This window comes from Salvelinus alpinus, chromosome 34 (assembly GCF_045679555.1).
Source record: "Salvelinus alpinus chromosome 34, SLU_Salpinus.1, whole genome shotgun sequence".
NCBI classification, from domain to species: domain Eukaryota; kingdom Metazoa; phylum Chordata; class Actinopteri; order Salmoniformes; family Salmonidae; genus Salvelinus; species Salvelinus alpinus.
The window spans coordinates 13,728,879-13,745,038 of record NC_092119.1 but is presented as its reverse complement, the minus strand read 5'-3'; the positions used below and the strand labels follow the sequence as shown (position 1 = coordinate 13,745,038).

General features: G+C 41.9%; 1 protein-coding gene across 1 annotated transcript in view; it reads left to right on the top strand.

Moving 5' to 3' along the window:
• The first annotated feature begins 8,731 nt into the window (after positions 1 to 8,731).
• Positions 8,732 to 16,160, top strand: part of rin3 (Ras and Rab interactor 3) — a 36,740-nt gene continuing 29,311 nt past the window's right edge. The window contains exon 1 of the mRNA XM_071382103.1: positions 8,732 to 9,219. Within this exon, the coding sequence (XP_071238204.1) occupies positions 9,173 to 9,219 (47 nt within the window). The 5' untranslated portion in view covers positions 8,732 to 9,172. The remainder of the gene's footprint in view (positions 9,220 to 16,160) is intronic.

The window sequence follows — 16,160 nt, the reverse complement described above, 5'->3', positions numbered from 1 at the left end:
TATTTTGACCTTTGATCACAAGTTGATTATATACCAAATAAATGTTATATTTCTGTCAGTTGAACTTAATATGAAACATCAATTTTATAAAAAATAAACTAATTTTTACCACTTCTCTCAAAAAAGATATATACTTTTGCGCCCTTATGAACGAAGCCTTAACGCGTTTGCATTTGTATGTCGGAATGCCAAGGAAATAAATGCCTTTTTAATCAAGTTCCTCCCTCTGTTCTTCAAGGGTACATTGATGGAAAAAGTAAGTAAGTGGTGGGCTATCTCATGAATTAATATGATGTATTTAGGTGAGCGGACACCAGCAGGGTGGGCAATTCCAGTCCTCGAGGGCCTGATTTGTGTAACAGTTTTGCCCCAGCTCCAGCTAACACACCTGACTCCAATATTCACCTAATCATGATCGTCAGTTTAGAATGCAATTTCATTAGTCAGCTGTGTTTGCTAGGGATGGAGAAGTGTGACACCAATCAGGCCCTCGAGGACTGGAGTTGCCCATCGTGCAGGCTCTCATACCCTATAATTCTGTATCTCTTTGTGACTAATTTGTATACAAAAGGTAGACCAGAAAAGCAACATCCCTGATTGGCAGATGAAAAGCCAACTGACATTTACTCCTGAGGTGCTGACTTATTGCACCCTCGACAACTACTGTGATTATTATTATTTGACCATGCTGGTCATTTATGAACATTTGAACATCTTGGCCATTTTCTGTTATAATCTCCACCCGGCACAGCCAGAAGAGGACTGGCCACCCCTCATAGCCTGGTTCCTCTCTAAGTTTCTTCCTAGGTGTTGGCCTTTCTAGGGAGTTTTTCCTAGCCACTGTGCTTCTACACCTGCATTGCTTGCTGTTTGGGGTTTTAGGCTGGGTTTCTGTACAGCACTTTGATATATCAGCTGATGTAAGAAGGGCTATATAAATAAATTTGATTTGATTAGAAGCACCTGCTACTCATCTGTTCTTTACACATGCTGTTTTGGATTAAATAACATTTTACCTACGCACTGAAAAGTCTGTGTTTGCAATCCCTGATCCGGTAAAACAATAAAAAAATGTAATAATTAAGCTTTATGCAACATATTTTTGTGTGAACCCATTACACCTCTTTGTCTGTCTGAAATCTAAGGAAACCCCACCATACATTTTTTAAAATGTATTAATTTTCTAAGTGGTGGCCGTCATCCTCATTGTTTTTCTTCCAGTCCTACACACTACCCATTTTCAAAGAGCACCGTATACCAAAAATCCCCACGGCCTTATAGATTTTATCCATTTGAGTGCACATAGTTTTTTTTACTCTAATATTCTTCTCTATATATTTCCCATATTGCCCCTCTTTCTATTTCAAAACCTGCACATTTTATTTACTGTAGTGGCGCAGTGGACTAAAACACTGCATCGGTGCAAGAGGCGTCACAGTACCTGGTTCAAATCCAGGCTGCATCACATTTGGTTGTGATTGGGAGTCCCGTAGGGCGGTGCACAGTTGGCCGGGGTAGGCCGTCATTGTAAATAAGAGTTTGTTCTTAACTGACTTGCCTAGTTAAATAAAAACCCAATTACTGTTGGCTACTTACCTACATAGCCCATTAGAGGGTGCTAAATGACCTTATAACTAACCTGGTAAGCGCATGGCTCTTTCTGGTGGTGGGCAACAAATGGAATGCCTTTAAGTTGCCCTTAAAAGGATTGATTAAACATTCCATTTTGAATTACATGTATTGGAGAAAAACTGAATATCATTCATGGTTGTGAATCAGGTAGAGTAAACTGATAGTTCAGGGGTAGGCTATATGTTATTAATTGCAAAAGTTTATGCACTGTCACAGTCTTCATTAAAAGTTTAATCAAAACAATACAGGAATAACAGTTGAACTGCATTCCATGACTAACAACAAAAACAGCTTTTCAGGTTCAACTTCGAGAAGCCATTCTACCCGGTTTGGCTGTTCCATAGAAAGCAGTAGTTATGGATTATATGTTACTTGTATTTCTCTTCTTGATCATTACTGAGTAATTATATTCACTCTCTTATGTAATGCTTAATAATGCCAGTCAGCCAGTCACAGAACTCGTGATTCCACAATCACCAAACCTTCAGGCAGCAGTATTCTCTTCCTGTTCTGAGTCCTGCTGCTGAGTGCATTCAATTGGCACCAAATGGAAGAAATGGGACTGAAACAGTGAGGGACTACCTGGACGTGTCCAATAAGAAAAGTGTATTTTCATTTTCTGTTGCACAACATTTTAAAACATTTGCCATTGCACTGTAAAAAAATATATATATATTGATTCAATGTACAATTAATTGTAAGGTTACCAGCTGCAATAGGATTGTGAGTTTGGTCAACATTTTTAAACAACATTTTTGTTGAGCAAAATCACAATCCTATTGCAGCTGGTTGCCACACATTTACCTTTTTTTTATTTTACAGTGTGCATGCACTACTGAATACAATCCTGACCACAGGGTGACTCTGGGTGGGGCTTCAGGCTTGACTTTCCGCTGAACACACAGAAAAGAAGTACAGTCAGGAGTGGAAAGTTTAAGTTCAACACTAATAGTTTGGAATGGGAGTTGGCTATGAGAGTTTGAGGGATGTGAGCTGTTGATGTGATCTCTCTCTCTCTCTCTCTCTCTCTCTCTCTCTCTCTCTCTCTCTCTCTCTCTCTCTCTCTCTCTCTCTCTCTCTCTCTCTGTCTCTCTCTGTCTGTGCCTTCGTGACCAGATCAGCTGATGATGTGTGTGTGTATGCGTCACAGGAGGTTGGTGGAATCTTTTTTGGGGAGAACGGGCTCTCTCTAATGACTGGAGCAGAATAGGTGGAATGGTAACAAATACATCAAACACATGGTTTCCAGGTGCCACTCCATTTGATGCCACTCCATTTGCTTCGTTCCGGACATTATTATGAGCCCCCCCCCCCCTCACCAGCCTCCTGTGGCGTGCGTGCTCTTGATACCTTCCCCACACACTGTAACAATGGGAGTTAATACACTAAGTAGCTTTCATCGTCTGGCAGGGTCTCTGTTACTCCCCTATCATGGATTAGGGCAATATCTCAGGCTTAATTTACGGTAGGGTGCTCTATTTCTGTACAACTTGACTGTTAGGGCCGGGGGGAAATAGTGCACCTATAAGTTTGCTGTCTACAGAGTTGTTGCACAATCATAGTAGCGGGAAGTAGTTTGTGGGTGGGGGTGCACAGTAATGAGTGCAAAATGATTCATACTTTTTTGTACTGGTCACCTGTGGGAATCAAACCTACAACACTAGCGTTGCAAGCACCATGCTCTACCAACTGAGACACATCATCACATCATCATCACACCACATCACACCACATCACATCATATCACCACATCATCACATCATCACACCACATCACACCATATCATATCACCACATCATCATCAAATCACATCACCACATCACATCATCACATCACATCATCACATCATCAAACCACATCACCACATCACATCATCACATCATCAAACCACATCACCACATCACATCATCAAATCACATCATCACATCATCACCACATCACATCACCACATCACATCATCAAACAACATCACCACATCACATCACCACATCACATCATCAAATCACATCATCACATCATCACCACATCACATCATCAAACCACATCACATCACCACATCATCACATCATCAAATCACATCATCACATCACCATATCACAGCATCACATCATCACATCACAATAAGTATAGTATGTATAGTATGTCTCACACACTCTTTCCTATCTTTCACACTATCTTTCCTTCTCTCATTTTCTCTCTGCCTTTGTATCTCTGTTTCTGTGTGGATGTCTCAATAAAGAGTGTCAAAAGTCAAGGTCCCCCCTTTCTCTTCCTCTCTCTCTCTCGCTCTCTCAAATTCACTGCCCAGCAGGGGTCACACACTCCACTAACAGGAAGCACCTGCTTTGTTACACTCGGTTGCTTTAGATAAACAAAAAGAGGAAAAGCATTTGTGCAGATTTTGTCTAGATTTTCAGTGACTGCTCACTCAAACAGCCAAAGTAATTGCACTGGCTGAAACTCCAATAAGTTCCATACAATTATTCTATGAAGATTCAAATACAATACTTCTATGGACAGGTTTGTTGAGAAGTAGGGATTGAGATGAGGAGTGGAGACTGGGTAACCCGCATCCAAAATGAACTACGGTGTGAAACGGAGCGAATAGAGTAAAATGGAACAATTCAGTTGTGTGTGTGTGGGGGGGGGGGGGTAAGAATGCCATTGTGCAGTGTGCACTAAACCGACCACATGCTATAGTACCCTACATTCCCCGGGTCTGGGTGTGAGGGGGGAGTAAGGCTGGTCAGCATCTGGATCTGTTTAAGCACCAAAGGGACTATATGGGGAGGAGGTTAACAGCTAAAACACACATTATTCTACGTATGAACCCAGAGCAAGACGTAACACTGTAAAACACACATTGTTCTTCATATGAACCCAGATCAAGATGTAATTTATTTTTAGTCTCCAGACTCCTTCCAGAGAAAAGAAGACTTGACCGTTGAGGAACTACGTGTGCATGAGAGAGAGACAGAGAGAACTACCATGTGTGTGTGTGTGTGAGAGAGAGAGAGAGAGAAAGAGAAAAAGAGAGAGAGAGAGAGAAAGAGAAAGAGAAAGAGAGAGAGAGAGAGAGAGAGAGAGAGAGAGAGAGAGAGAGAGAGAGAGAGAGAGAGAGAGAAGAACTACTGAGTGTGTGAGAGAGAGAGAACTACCAAGTGTGTGTGTGTGTGAGAGAGAGAGAGAGAGAGAGAGAGAGAGAGAGAGAGAGAGAGAGAGAGAGAGAGAGAGAGAGAGAGAGAGAGAGAGAGAGAAGAACACTAGACAATATGGAACACAAAGCTTTTACTATCTCATCCTGGATAATAACTTGATTGGAGGTCATCTGCCTTTGGCCTAAAGAGCAGGATCCCAGACTTCATCAAAGAAATTGGAAATATAGACATTGTCATCCTACAAGAAACATGGTATAAAGGAGACGGACCCACTGGTTGCCCTCTAGGTTACAGAGAGCTGGTAGTCCCATCCACCAAACTACCAGGTGAAACAGGGAAGCGTCTCAGGGGAATATGCTAATTCGGTATATAGCTAACCCACTCTATAAAATGAGTCCAAAAAGGAACATTTTACATCTGGCCAGAAATGAATAAGGAAATTATCTCAACAGAGAAAAATGTCTTCATGTGTGCTACCTATACCCCCCAAATAAAATCCCCATACTTTAACAATAACAGCTTCTCCATCCTAGAGGGGGAGATCAACAATTTCCAGGCCCAGGGACATGTACTAGTCTGTGGCAACCTAAATACCAGAACTGGACAAGAACCTGACACCATCAGCACACAGAGGGACAAACACCTACCTGGAGGTGACAGCATTCCCTCCCCCATATGCCCCCTAGACAAACTACAACCACATAACCAACAAAAACATGTCACAACTCCTGCAGCTCTGTCGGACGCTGGGTATGTACATAGTCAATGGTAGGCTTCGAGGGGACTCTTATGGTAGGTACACCTATAGCTCATCTCTTGGCAGTAGTACTGTAGACTACTTTATCACTGACCTCAACCCAGAGTCTCTTGGAGCGATCACAGGCAGTCGACTGACACCCCTATCAGATCACACCAAAATCACATTCTACTTGAACAGAGCTTTGCTCAATCATGAGCCATCAAAGCCAAAGGAACTGAATAAGATTAAGAAATGCTATAGATGGAAGGAAAGTAATGTGGAAATCTACAAAAAAATCTATTAGGCAACAACAAATTCAATCCCTTCTAGACAATTTCCTGGACAAAATGTTTCTCTGTAATAGTGAAGGTGTAAACTTGGCAGTAGAAAACCTAAACAGTATATAAAAGATTTGTTTTTCAAGTCGACAATCTTAGAAAGATTAACAACAATGACAAATTGTTTGATGAAGAATGCAAAAACTTAAGAAAGAAATGGAGAAACCTATCCAACCAATAAAATAGAGACCCAGAAAACCTGAGCAAACACCTTGACTATGGTGAAAACAATACAGAAATACACTACGGAAAAAGAAGGAACAGCACGTCAGAAATCAGCTCAATGTAATTGAAGAATCCATAGAATCTAACCACTTCTGGGAAAACTGGAAAACTCTAAACAAACAACAACACGAAGAGTTATCTATCCAAAATGGAGATGTATGGATAAACCACTTCTCTAATCTTTTTGGCTCTATAACAAAGAACAAACAGCAAAAACATATACCTGATCAATTACAAATCTAAGAATCAACTATTAAAGACTACCAGAACCCACTGGATTCTCCAATTACATTGAATGAACCTCAGGACAAAATACAAACCCTCCAACCCAAAAAGGCCTGTGGGGTTGATGGCATCCTAAATGAAATGATAAAATATACAGATCACAAATTCCAATTGGCTATACTTGAACTCTTTAACATCATCCTCAGCTCTGGCATATTTCCCAATATTTGGAACCAAGGACTGATCACCCCAATCCACAAAAGTGGAGACAAATTTAACCCCAATATCTACTGTGGGATTTGCGTCAACAGCAACCTTGGGAAAATCCTCTGAATTATCATTAACATCAGACCCATACATTTCCTCAGTGAAAACAATGCACTCAGCAAATGTCAAATTGTCTTTTTACCAAATGATTGTACGACAGACCACGTGTTGACCTTGCACACCCTAACTGACAAACAAACAGACCAAAACAAAGTATTTTCATGGTTTGTTGATTTCCAAAAAGTTTGACACAATTTGGCATGAGGGCCTGATATATTGATGGAAAGTGGTGTTGGGTAAAAAATATACAACATTATAAAATCCATGTTCACAAGCAACAAGTGTGCGGTTAAAATTGGCTAAAAAACACACACCTTTCTTTCCACAGGGCCGTGGGGTGAGACAGGGACGTAGCTTAAACCCCATCCTCTTCAACATATATATCAATGAATTGGTGAGGGTACTAGAATGGTCTGCAGCACCCGGCCTCACCCTACTAGAATCTGAAGTCAAATGTCTACTGTTTGCTGATGATCTGGTGCTTCTGTCCCAAACCAAGGAGGGCCTACAGCAGCATCTAGATCTTCTGCACAGATTCTGTCATACCTGGGCCCTGACAGTAAATCTCAGTAAGACAAAATTAATGATGTTCCAAAAAAGGTCAAGTTGCCAGGACCACGAAAACGAATTCCATCTAGACACAGTTGCCCTAGAGCACACAAAACAATATACATACCTCGGCCTAACATCAGCGCCACAGGTAACTTTCACAAAGCTGTGAACGATCTGAGAGACAAGGCAAGGGCCTTCTACAACATCGAAAGGAACATAAAATTCTGGCAAAAATCAGCTATAGAACCCATTGCCCTATATGGTTGTGAGGTCTGGGGTCCGCTCACCAACCAATAATTCACAAAATGGGACAAACACCAAACTGAGACTCTGCATGCAGAATTCTGCAAAAAATATCCTCTGTGTACAGCGTAAAACAACAAATAATGCAGGCAAAGCACCCGCTAATGATCAAAATCCAGAAAAGAGACGTTAAATTCTACAACCACCTAAAAGAAAGCGATTCTCAAACCTTCCATAACAAAGCCATTACCTACAGAGAGATGAACCTGGAGAAGAGTCCAGCAAGCTGGTCTAGGGGCTCTGTTCACAAACACAAACAGACCCCACAGAGCCCCAGGACAGCAACACAATTAGACCAAACCAAATCATGAGAAAACAAAAAGATAATTACTTGACACATTGGAAAGAATTAACAAAAAAACTGAGCAAACTAGAATGCTATTTGGCTCTAAACAGAGAGTACACAGTGGCAGAATACCTGACCACTGTGACTGACCCAAACTTAAGTAAAGCTTTGACTATATACAGAGTCAGTGAGCATAGCCTTGCTATTGAGAAAGGCCGCCGGAGGCAGACCTGGAGAGAAGACAAGCTATGTTCACACTGCCCACAAAATGAGGTGGAAACTGAGCTGCACTTCCTAACCTCCTGCCAAATGTATGACCATATTAGAGACACATCTTTCCCTCAGATTACACAGACCCACAAAGAATACGAAAAACAAACCCGATTTTGATAAACTCCCATATCTACTGGGTGAAATACCACAGTGTGCCATCACAGCAGCAATATTTGTGACCTGTTGCACAAGAAAAGGGCAACCAGTGAAGAACAAACACCATTGTAAATACAACCCATATTTATGTTTATTTATTTTCCCTTTTGTACTTTAAGCATTTGCACATCGTTACAACACTGTATATATACATAATATTACATTTGAAATGTCTTTATTCTTTAAACTCTTCTGTGAGTGTAATGTTTACTGTTCATTTGTATTGTTTATTTCACTTTTGTATATTATCTACTTCACTTGCTTTGGCAATGTTAACATATGTTTCCCATGCCAATGAAGCCCCTTGAATTGAATTGAGAGAGAGAGAGAGAGAGACAGAGAGAATAACTAACAAGTGTGAGTGAGAGAGAGAAGTACTACCAAGTGTGTTAGAGAGAGAGAGAGAGAGAGAGAGAGAGAGAGAGAGAGAGAGAGAGAGAGAGAGAGAGAGAGAGAGAGAATAACTACCAAGTGTGTGTGTGAGAAAGAGCAGTGGGACAAGAAGAGGAGAAAGAGAGGGAGGGTCTAGATCTAGAACTGTTTTTTAGGAGATCTGTGATCTTCCTGGCAGACCTGAAGGCTAGCTGTGTGAAGGGGGGAGGAGTGGAGGAGAGGAGGGCGGCAGGCTGACCACACTGGTCTACCTCTTCCTGAAAGCAACGCCGCTCAGAGAGACAGGAAGTAGAGACACACAGAAAGAGGGGAGGGGGAAAGAAAGAGTCAGAGAGAGAGAGAATACTTTTTCTGTCACCAAACTTTTAGAAAACTAGAGTGTGAAAAATAAAGATAGAGAGGAACACAGTGTGAGATAGAAAAAGGAGATTGAGAACGGATCCAAGGACATGGAGGAGTTCTCAGCCTACCAACATGGATCGTTCCAGTGGAGTTGTGTGTAACTGACGGAGGGGGTTGCTTTGAAGACGGACTTTAGGAAAGAGTTTGGAGTCCGAACGACAGAATGATCAAAACAGCTGTTCTCTCTCAGGAGACCGGAGCATCTACTGGGTATGAAGAAACAAACTCTGTTCCAACCATAGAAATATAATATCTAGAATGGGCTTAGAGCCTCTAACTGGTCCACGCCAGCGGTAGCAGAAAATGTTTTTGTATCTCAGATTGCTATGACAATTCTCACATAGAAACTTAACTGGGAGGAAGGATGTTTTACATGTTTTTATATTTGTATCACAAACCATTTGTGAGAAAATCCTTATGAAAGTGAAAATTTTAGGTCCTTTTTAGACGTGTCTCCTGTAAGACCCTATGATCTGTCAACCGTACATGATACAGACAACGTCTTGGAGCCATTATACTGTCAGACCCTATGATCTGTCAACCGTACATGATACAGACAACGTGTTGGAGTCATTATACTGTCAGACCCTATGATCTGTCAACCGTACATGATACAGACAACGTCTTGGAGCCATTATACTGTCAGACCCTATGATCTGTGAACCGTACATGATACAGACAACGTGTTGGAGTCATTATACTGTCAGACCCTATGATCTGTCAACCGTACATGATACAGACAACGTCTTGGAGTCATTATACTGTCAGACCCTATGATCTGTGAACCGTACATGATACAGACAGCGTCTTGGAGTCATTATACTGTCAGACCCTATGATCTGTCAACCGTACATGATACAGACAGCGTCTTGGAGTCATTATACTGTCAGACCCTATGATCTGTCAACCGTACATGATACAGACAGCGTCTTGGAGTCATTATACTGTCAGACCCTATGATCTGTGAACCGTACATGATACAGACAGCGTCTTGGAGTCATTATACTGTCAGACCCTATGATCTGTCAACCGTACATGATACAGACAGCGTCTTGGAGTCATTATACTGTCAGACCCTATGATCTGTCAACCGTACATGATACAGACAGCGTCTTGGAGTCATTATACTGTCAGACCCTATGATCTGTCAACCGTACATGATACAGACAACGTCTTGGAGTCATTATACTGTCAGACCCTATGATCTGTCAACCGTACATGATACAGACAACGTCTTGGAGCCATTATACTGTCAGACCCTATGATCTGTCAACCGTACATGATACAGACAACGTCTTGGAGTCATTACACTGTCAGACCCTATGATCTGTCAACCGTACATGATACAGACAGCGTCTTGGAGTCATTATACTGTCAGACCCTATGATCTGTCAACCGTACATGATACAGACAGCGTCTTGGAGTCATTATACTGTCAGACCCTATGATCTGTCAACCGTACATGATACAGACAACGTCTTGGAGTCATTATACTGTCAGACCCTATGATCTGTCAACCGTACATGATACAGACAGCGTCTTGGAGTCATTAAACTGTCAGACCCTATGATCTGTCAACCGTACATGATACAGACAACGTGTTGGAGTCATTATACTGTCAGACCCTATGATCTGTCAACCGTACATGATACAGACAACGTCTTGGAGTCATTATACTGTCAGACCCTATGATCTGTCAACCGTACATGATACAGACAGCGTCTTGGAGTCATTATACTGTCAGACCCTATTATCTGTCAACCGTACATGATACAGACAGCGTCTTGGAGTCATTATACTGTCAGACCCTATGATCTGTCAACCGTACATGATACAGACAGCGTCTTGGAGTCATTATACTGTCAGACCCTATGATCTGTCAACCGTACATGATACAGACAACGTCTTGGAGTCATTATACTGTCAGACCCTATGATCTGTCAACCGTACATGATACAGACAGCGTCTTGGAGTCATTATACTGTCAGACCCTATGATCTGTCAACCGTACATGATACAGACAACGTCTTGGTGTCATTATACTGTCAGACCCTATGATCTGTCAACTGTACATGATACAGACAACGTCTTGGAGTCATTATACTGTCAGACCCTATGATCTGTCAACCGTACATGATACAGACAACATCTTGGTGTCATTATACTGTCAGACCCTATGATCTGTCAACCGTACATGATACAGACAACATCTTGGTGTCATTATACTGTCAGACCCTATGATCTGTCAACCGTACATGATACAGACAACGTCTTGGAGTCATTATACTGTCAGACCCTATGATCTGTCAACCGTACATGATACAGACAACGTCTTGGAGTCATTATACTGTCAGACCCTATGATCTGTCAACCGTACATGATACAGACAACGTCTTGGAGTCATTACACTGTCAGACCCTATGATCTGTCAACCGTACATGATACAGACAGCGTCTTGGAGTCATTATACTGTCAGACCCTATGATCTGTCAACCGTACATGATACAGACAACGTCTTGGAGTCATTATACTGTCAGACCCTATGATCTGTCAACCGTACATGATACAGACAGCGTCTTGGAGTCATTATACTGTCAGACCCTATGATCTGTCAACCGTACATGATACAGACAGCGTCTTGGAGTCATTATACTGTCAGACCCTATGATCTGTCAACCGTACATGATACAGACAGCGTCTTGGAGTCATTATACTGTCAGACCCTATGATCTGTCAACCGTACATGATACAGACAGCGTCTTGGAGTCATTATACTGTCAGACCCTATGATCTGTCAACCGTACATGATACAGACAACGTCTTGGAGCCATTATACTGTCAGACCCTATGATCTGTCAACCGTACATGATACAGACAACGTCTTGGAGTCATTACACTGTCAGACCCTATGATCTGTCAACCGTACATGATACAGACAGCGTCTTGGAGTCATTATACTGTCAGACCCTATGATCTGTCAACCGTACATGATACAGACAACGTCTTGGAGTCATTATACTGTCAGACCCTATGATCTGTCAACCGTACATGATACAGACAGCGTCTTGGAGTCATTATACTGTCAGACCCTATGATCTGTCAACCGTACATGATACAGACAGCGTCTTGGAGTCATTATACTGTCAGACCCTATGATCTGTCAACCGTACATGATACAGACAGCGTCTTGGAGTCATTATACTGTCAGACCCTATGATCTGTCAACCGTACATGATACAGACAGCGTCTTGGAGTCATTATACTGTCAGACCCTATGATCTGTCAACCGTACATGATACAGACAACGTCTTGGAGCCATTATACTGTCAGACCCTATGATCTGTCAACCGTACATGATACAGACAGCGTCTTGGAGTCATTATACTGTCAGACCCTATGATCTGTCAACCGTACATGATACAGACAGCGTCTTGGAGTCATTATACTGTCAGACCCTATGATCTGTCAACCGTACATGATACAGACAACGTCTTGGAGCCATTATACTCCTTATAGTGTGCTCTAACATATGGAGTACGGGCATGTCCAACATCCTTCCTCCTAATGAAGTTTATATGTGAGAATTTCCAGATCAATTTGAGATACCCGAAAATATTTCCTTCTCCCACTGGCATAGAATTGCCCATGAGTTCTGTGGCTCTAACTCTGTACTACAAGGTCAGTTGGGTCTGGTACGTAAAAACAAACAAATGGACAGGAGTTTAGTCTGTGTAACTCTGGGCTCAAGGTCACTAAATCAAAGATAAGGCCTTCTACTTCAACAACCTTTTTTGATTGTATTCTTTATTTTTTTAACAATCCTAACTTTTGCAAGCTTATGCCAAAGATAACTCACCCTTGGCAAGATGATAGTTTCAAAGCAAACAGTGTTAATCTTGCACGAGCCATGGCTTGTGTGAGCCGGAATGGATCATAGGAGCCAATCTTCTGTTTCTGTAGTGAGACGTGAGTCAGCTTGATGTACACTGAGTATACAAACATTAAAAACACCTGCTTTTTCCATGACATAGAATGACCAGTTGAATCCAGGTGAAAGCTATGATCCCTTATTCATGTCACTTGTTAAATCCACTTCAATCAGTGTAGATGCAGGGGAGGAGACAGGTTAAAGAAGGATTTTTAAGTCTTGAAACAATTGAGACATGGATTGTGTATGTAAGTGCCTTTTAACGGAGTATGGTAGTAGGTGCCAGACGCACCGGTTTGTGTCAAGAACTGCAACGCTGCTGTTTTTTTAATGCTCAACAGTTCCCTGTGTGTATCAAGAATGGTCCACCACCCAAAGGACATCCAGCCAACTTGACACAACTGTGGGAAGCATTGGAGTCAACATGGGCCAGTATCCCTGTGGAATGCTTTCAACACCTTGTCATTGCCCCGCCGAATTGAGGCTGTTCTGAGGGCAAAGGGGGGGGGGGGGGGGGGGGGTGCAACTCAGTATTAGGAAAGTATTCTTACTGTTTAGTATACTCAGTGTATAAGTACAGCCCCTGGATGCTAATCTATCACAGGGCCTTAGACCCAATCTATCTCCCTACTGCTGAGTACCAAACAGGGATGCACCAGGTTCCCACAGTCTTTGGTATGACTCGGCCGCGGATCCAACTCCCAACCTTCCAAACTCAGGGAGGCCATTGACTTGGTCTTCAGAGTAAATAGTATACATTTACCCCCAAGCTTTATTGCACAGAAAATGTAAAATTGGGTTGAGAACCCCCTGCCAGGACTGGGTAGAAATGAAAGCAAGGAGAAAGCAGCTTCGGAGGAAAATTGATTTCTAGATTAACTGAATCTGCTGAGAATGGGGGAAAATCTTCCAAACTGGAAAGGAATGAGACCGGCATATATGATGGAGGGCCCTGTGATTTGGGATGTCACGTCACATGACCTCGATTTTTACCTTCATTTTAAACCTTTTCCAGAATTGAGAACTCCACCAAAATGAAATCAATTGTCTGAGGATGGTGCTGTCCATCTGACATAAAAAGAAAAATGGACAGTTTGTTGAAAAGGCTTTAAATAGAGGTCCAGGTCAGGTGACAATCCAGGTCAGGTGGCATAATTATCCTAAACACATGGCCCTACACATGAGTCATGGTTTACAAGATTTTTCATGATCTCTCTCTCTCTTCCCCTCTCTCAAATTCAAATTCAAATTCAAGCTGCTTTATTGGCATGAAAAACATTGTGTCAATATTGCCAAAGCAAATTGTAAGCAAATAAAAATAAAAATAGTAACAATAATCTCTCTCTCTCTCTCTCTCTCTCTCTCTCTCTCTCTCTCTCTCTCTCTCTCTCTCTCTCTCTCTCTCTCTCTCTCTCTCTCTCTCTCTCTCTCTCTCTCTCTCTCTCTCTCCCTCTCTCTCGCTCGCTCGCTCGCTCCATCTCTCTCTCTCTCTCTCTCTCTCTCTCTCTCTCTCTCTCTCTCTCTCTCTCTCTCTCTCTCTCTCTCTCTCTCTCTCTCTGTCTCTCTCTCTCCCTCTCTGTCTCTCTCCCTCTCTGTCTCTCTCTCTCTCTTCCTCTCTCTCCCTCTCTGTCTCTCTCTCTTTCTCTCTCTCCCTCACTGTCTCTCTCTCTCTCTCTCCCTCTCTCTTTCTTTCTTTCTCTCCCTCTGTCTCTTTGTCTTTTTCTTTATCTCTCTCCCTCTCTCTCTCGCGCTCTTTCTTTCTCCCCTTCTCCCTCTCTGTCTCTCTCTGTCTCTCTCTCTTTCTGTCTCTCTCCCTCTGTCTCTCTCTCTCTTTCTGTCTCTCTTCCTCGCTGTCTCTCTCTCTCTCTTTCTGTCTCTCTCTCTTTCTCTATCCCTCTTTCTCTTTCTCTCAATTCAATTCAATTCAATTCAATTTGCTTTATTGGCACGACGTAACAATGTGCATTTTGCCAAAGCTTACTTTGGATATTTACAAGATGAAAAATAATGAGAATCAAAATTGTCAACAGGACAAAAGTAACAATAATAACCAAGGGTCAAAATAACCATACATTGAACAATAACAATAAGCATACAGTAGAGTACATGTGCAGGTTGATTGGTCTGTCAGACACTGTCCCTCAACTTATGGCAGGCAGCAATGTAGTGCGCTGCCAACCCACAGCTCTCTGCGTCCTCCCCCAACAGGACGGGTAGCCTACTCTCATTAGAGAGGTCTTTGAAACCTTGAATTAAGGGTTTACATTTTGGGGAAATGACACTCTAATTGTTTTATATTTTTCACATTTTGTCAGGAAATGCAGCTCTGTCTCAGGTTCTGCTGTTGTGCAGTGGTTGCACAGCCTTTCCTCTACAGTGAGCCAGGTTTTCCTGTGTCTACCCTTCTCAATGGCAAGGCTGTGTTCACTGAGCCTGTACTTTGTCAAGGTTTTTCTAAGGTTTTGATCAGTAACTATGGTCAAATATTTAGCCACGGTGTACTGTCGATTAAGGGCCAGATAGCACTGCATTTTGCTTTGTGTTTGTGTTTTTCCCAATAAGCAATGTAGTTTTGTTTTGACTGTGTTGTAATTTGTTTTATTCTGATTGATTGGATGTTCTGGTTCTGAGGCTTCAGTGTGTTAGTAGAACAGGTTTGTGAACTCAGCCCCAGGACCAGCTGGATGAGGGGACTCTTTTCTTTGCTCAGCTCTTGGCATTGCAGGGCTTGGTAATGTATTTTGTATTAATACAGGGTCACTGTATTTTAGATGTTTCCAAAACTGAATTGCTCTTTTTTTAGTTTTTATTATTAGTGGATATTGGCCTAATTCTGCTATGCGTGCATTGTTTGTAGTTTTCCTCTGGACATGTAGGAGAATCTTACAGAACTCTGCATGCAGGGTTTCAATGGGGTGTTTGTCCCATTTGATGAAATCTTGTTTTGCAAGTGGACCCCACACCTCGCTGCCATAAAGTGCAATTGGTTCAATTACATATTCAATTAGGTTTAGCCAAATGTTAATAGGTATTTCAATTTTAATTAGCTTTTTAATGGCATAGAATGCCCTGAGTGCCTTCTCTCTCAGTTCATTCACTGCCTCATTAAGGTGTCCAGTTGAGCTTATTTTTAAACCTAAGTAATTGTAGTGTGTGCAGTACTCTATATATTTTGTACCAATTGAGAACTTTGGTCTAATTCCCTGAGATCTGGATCTTCTCT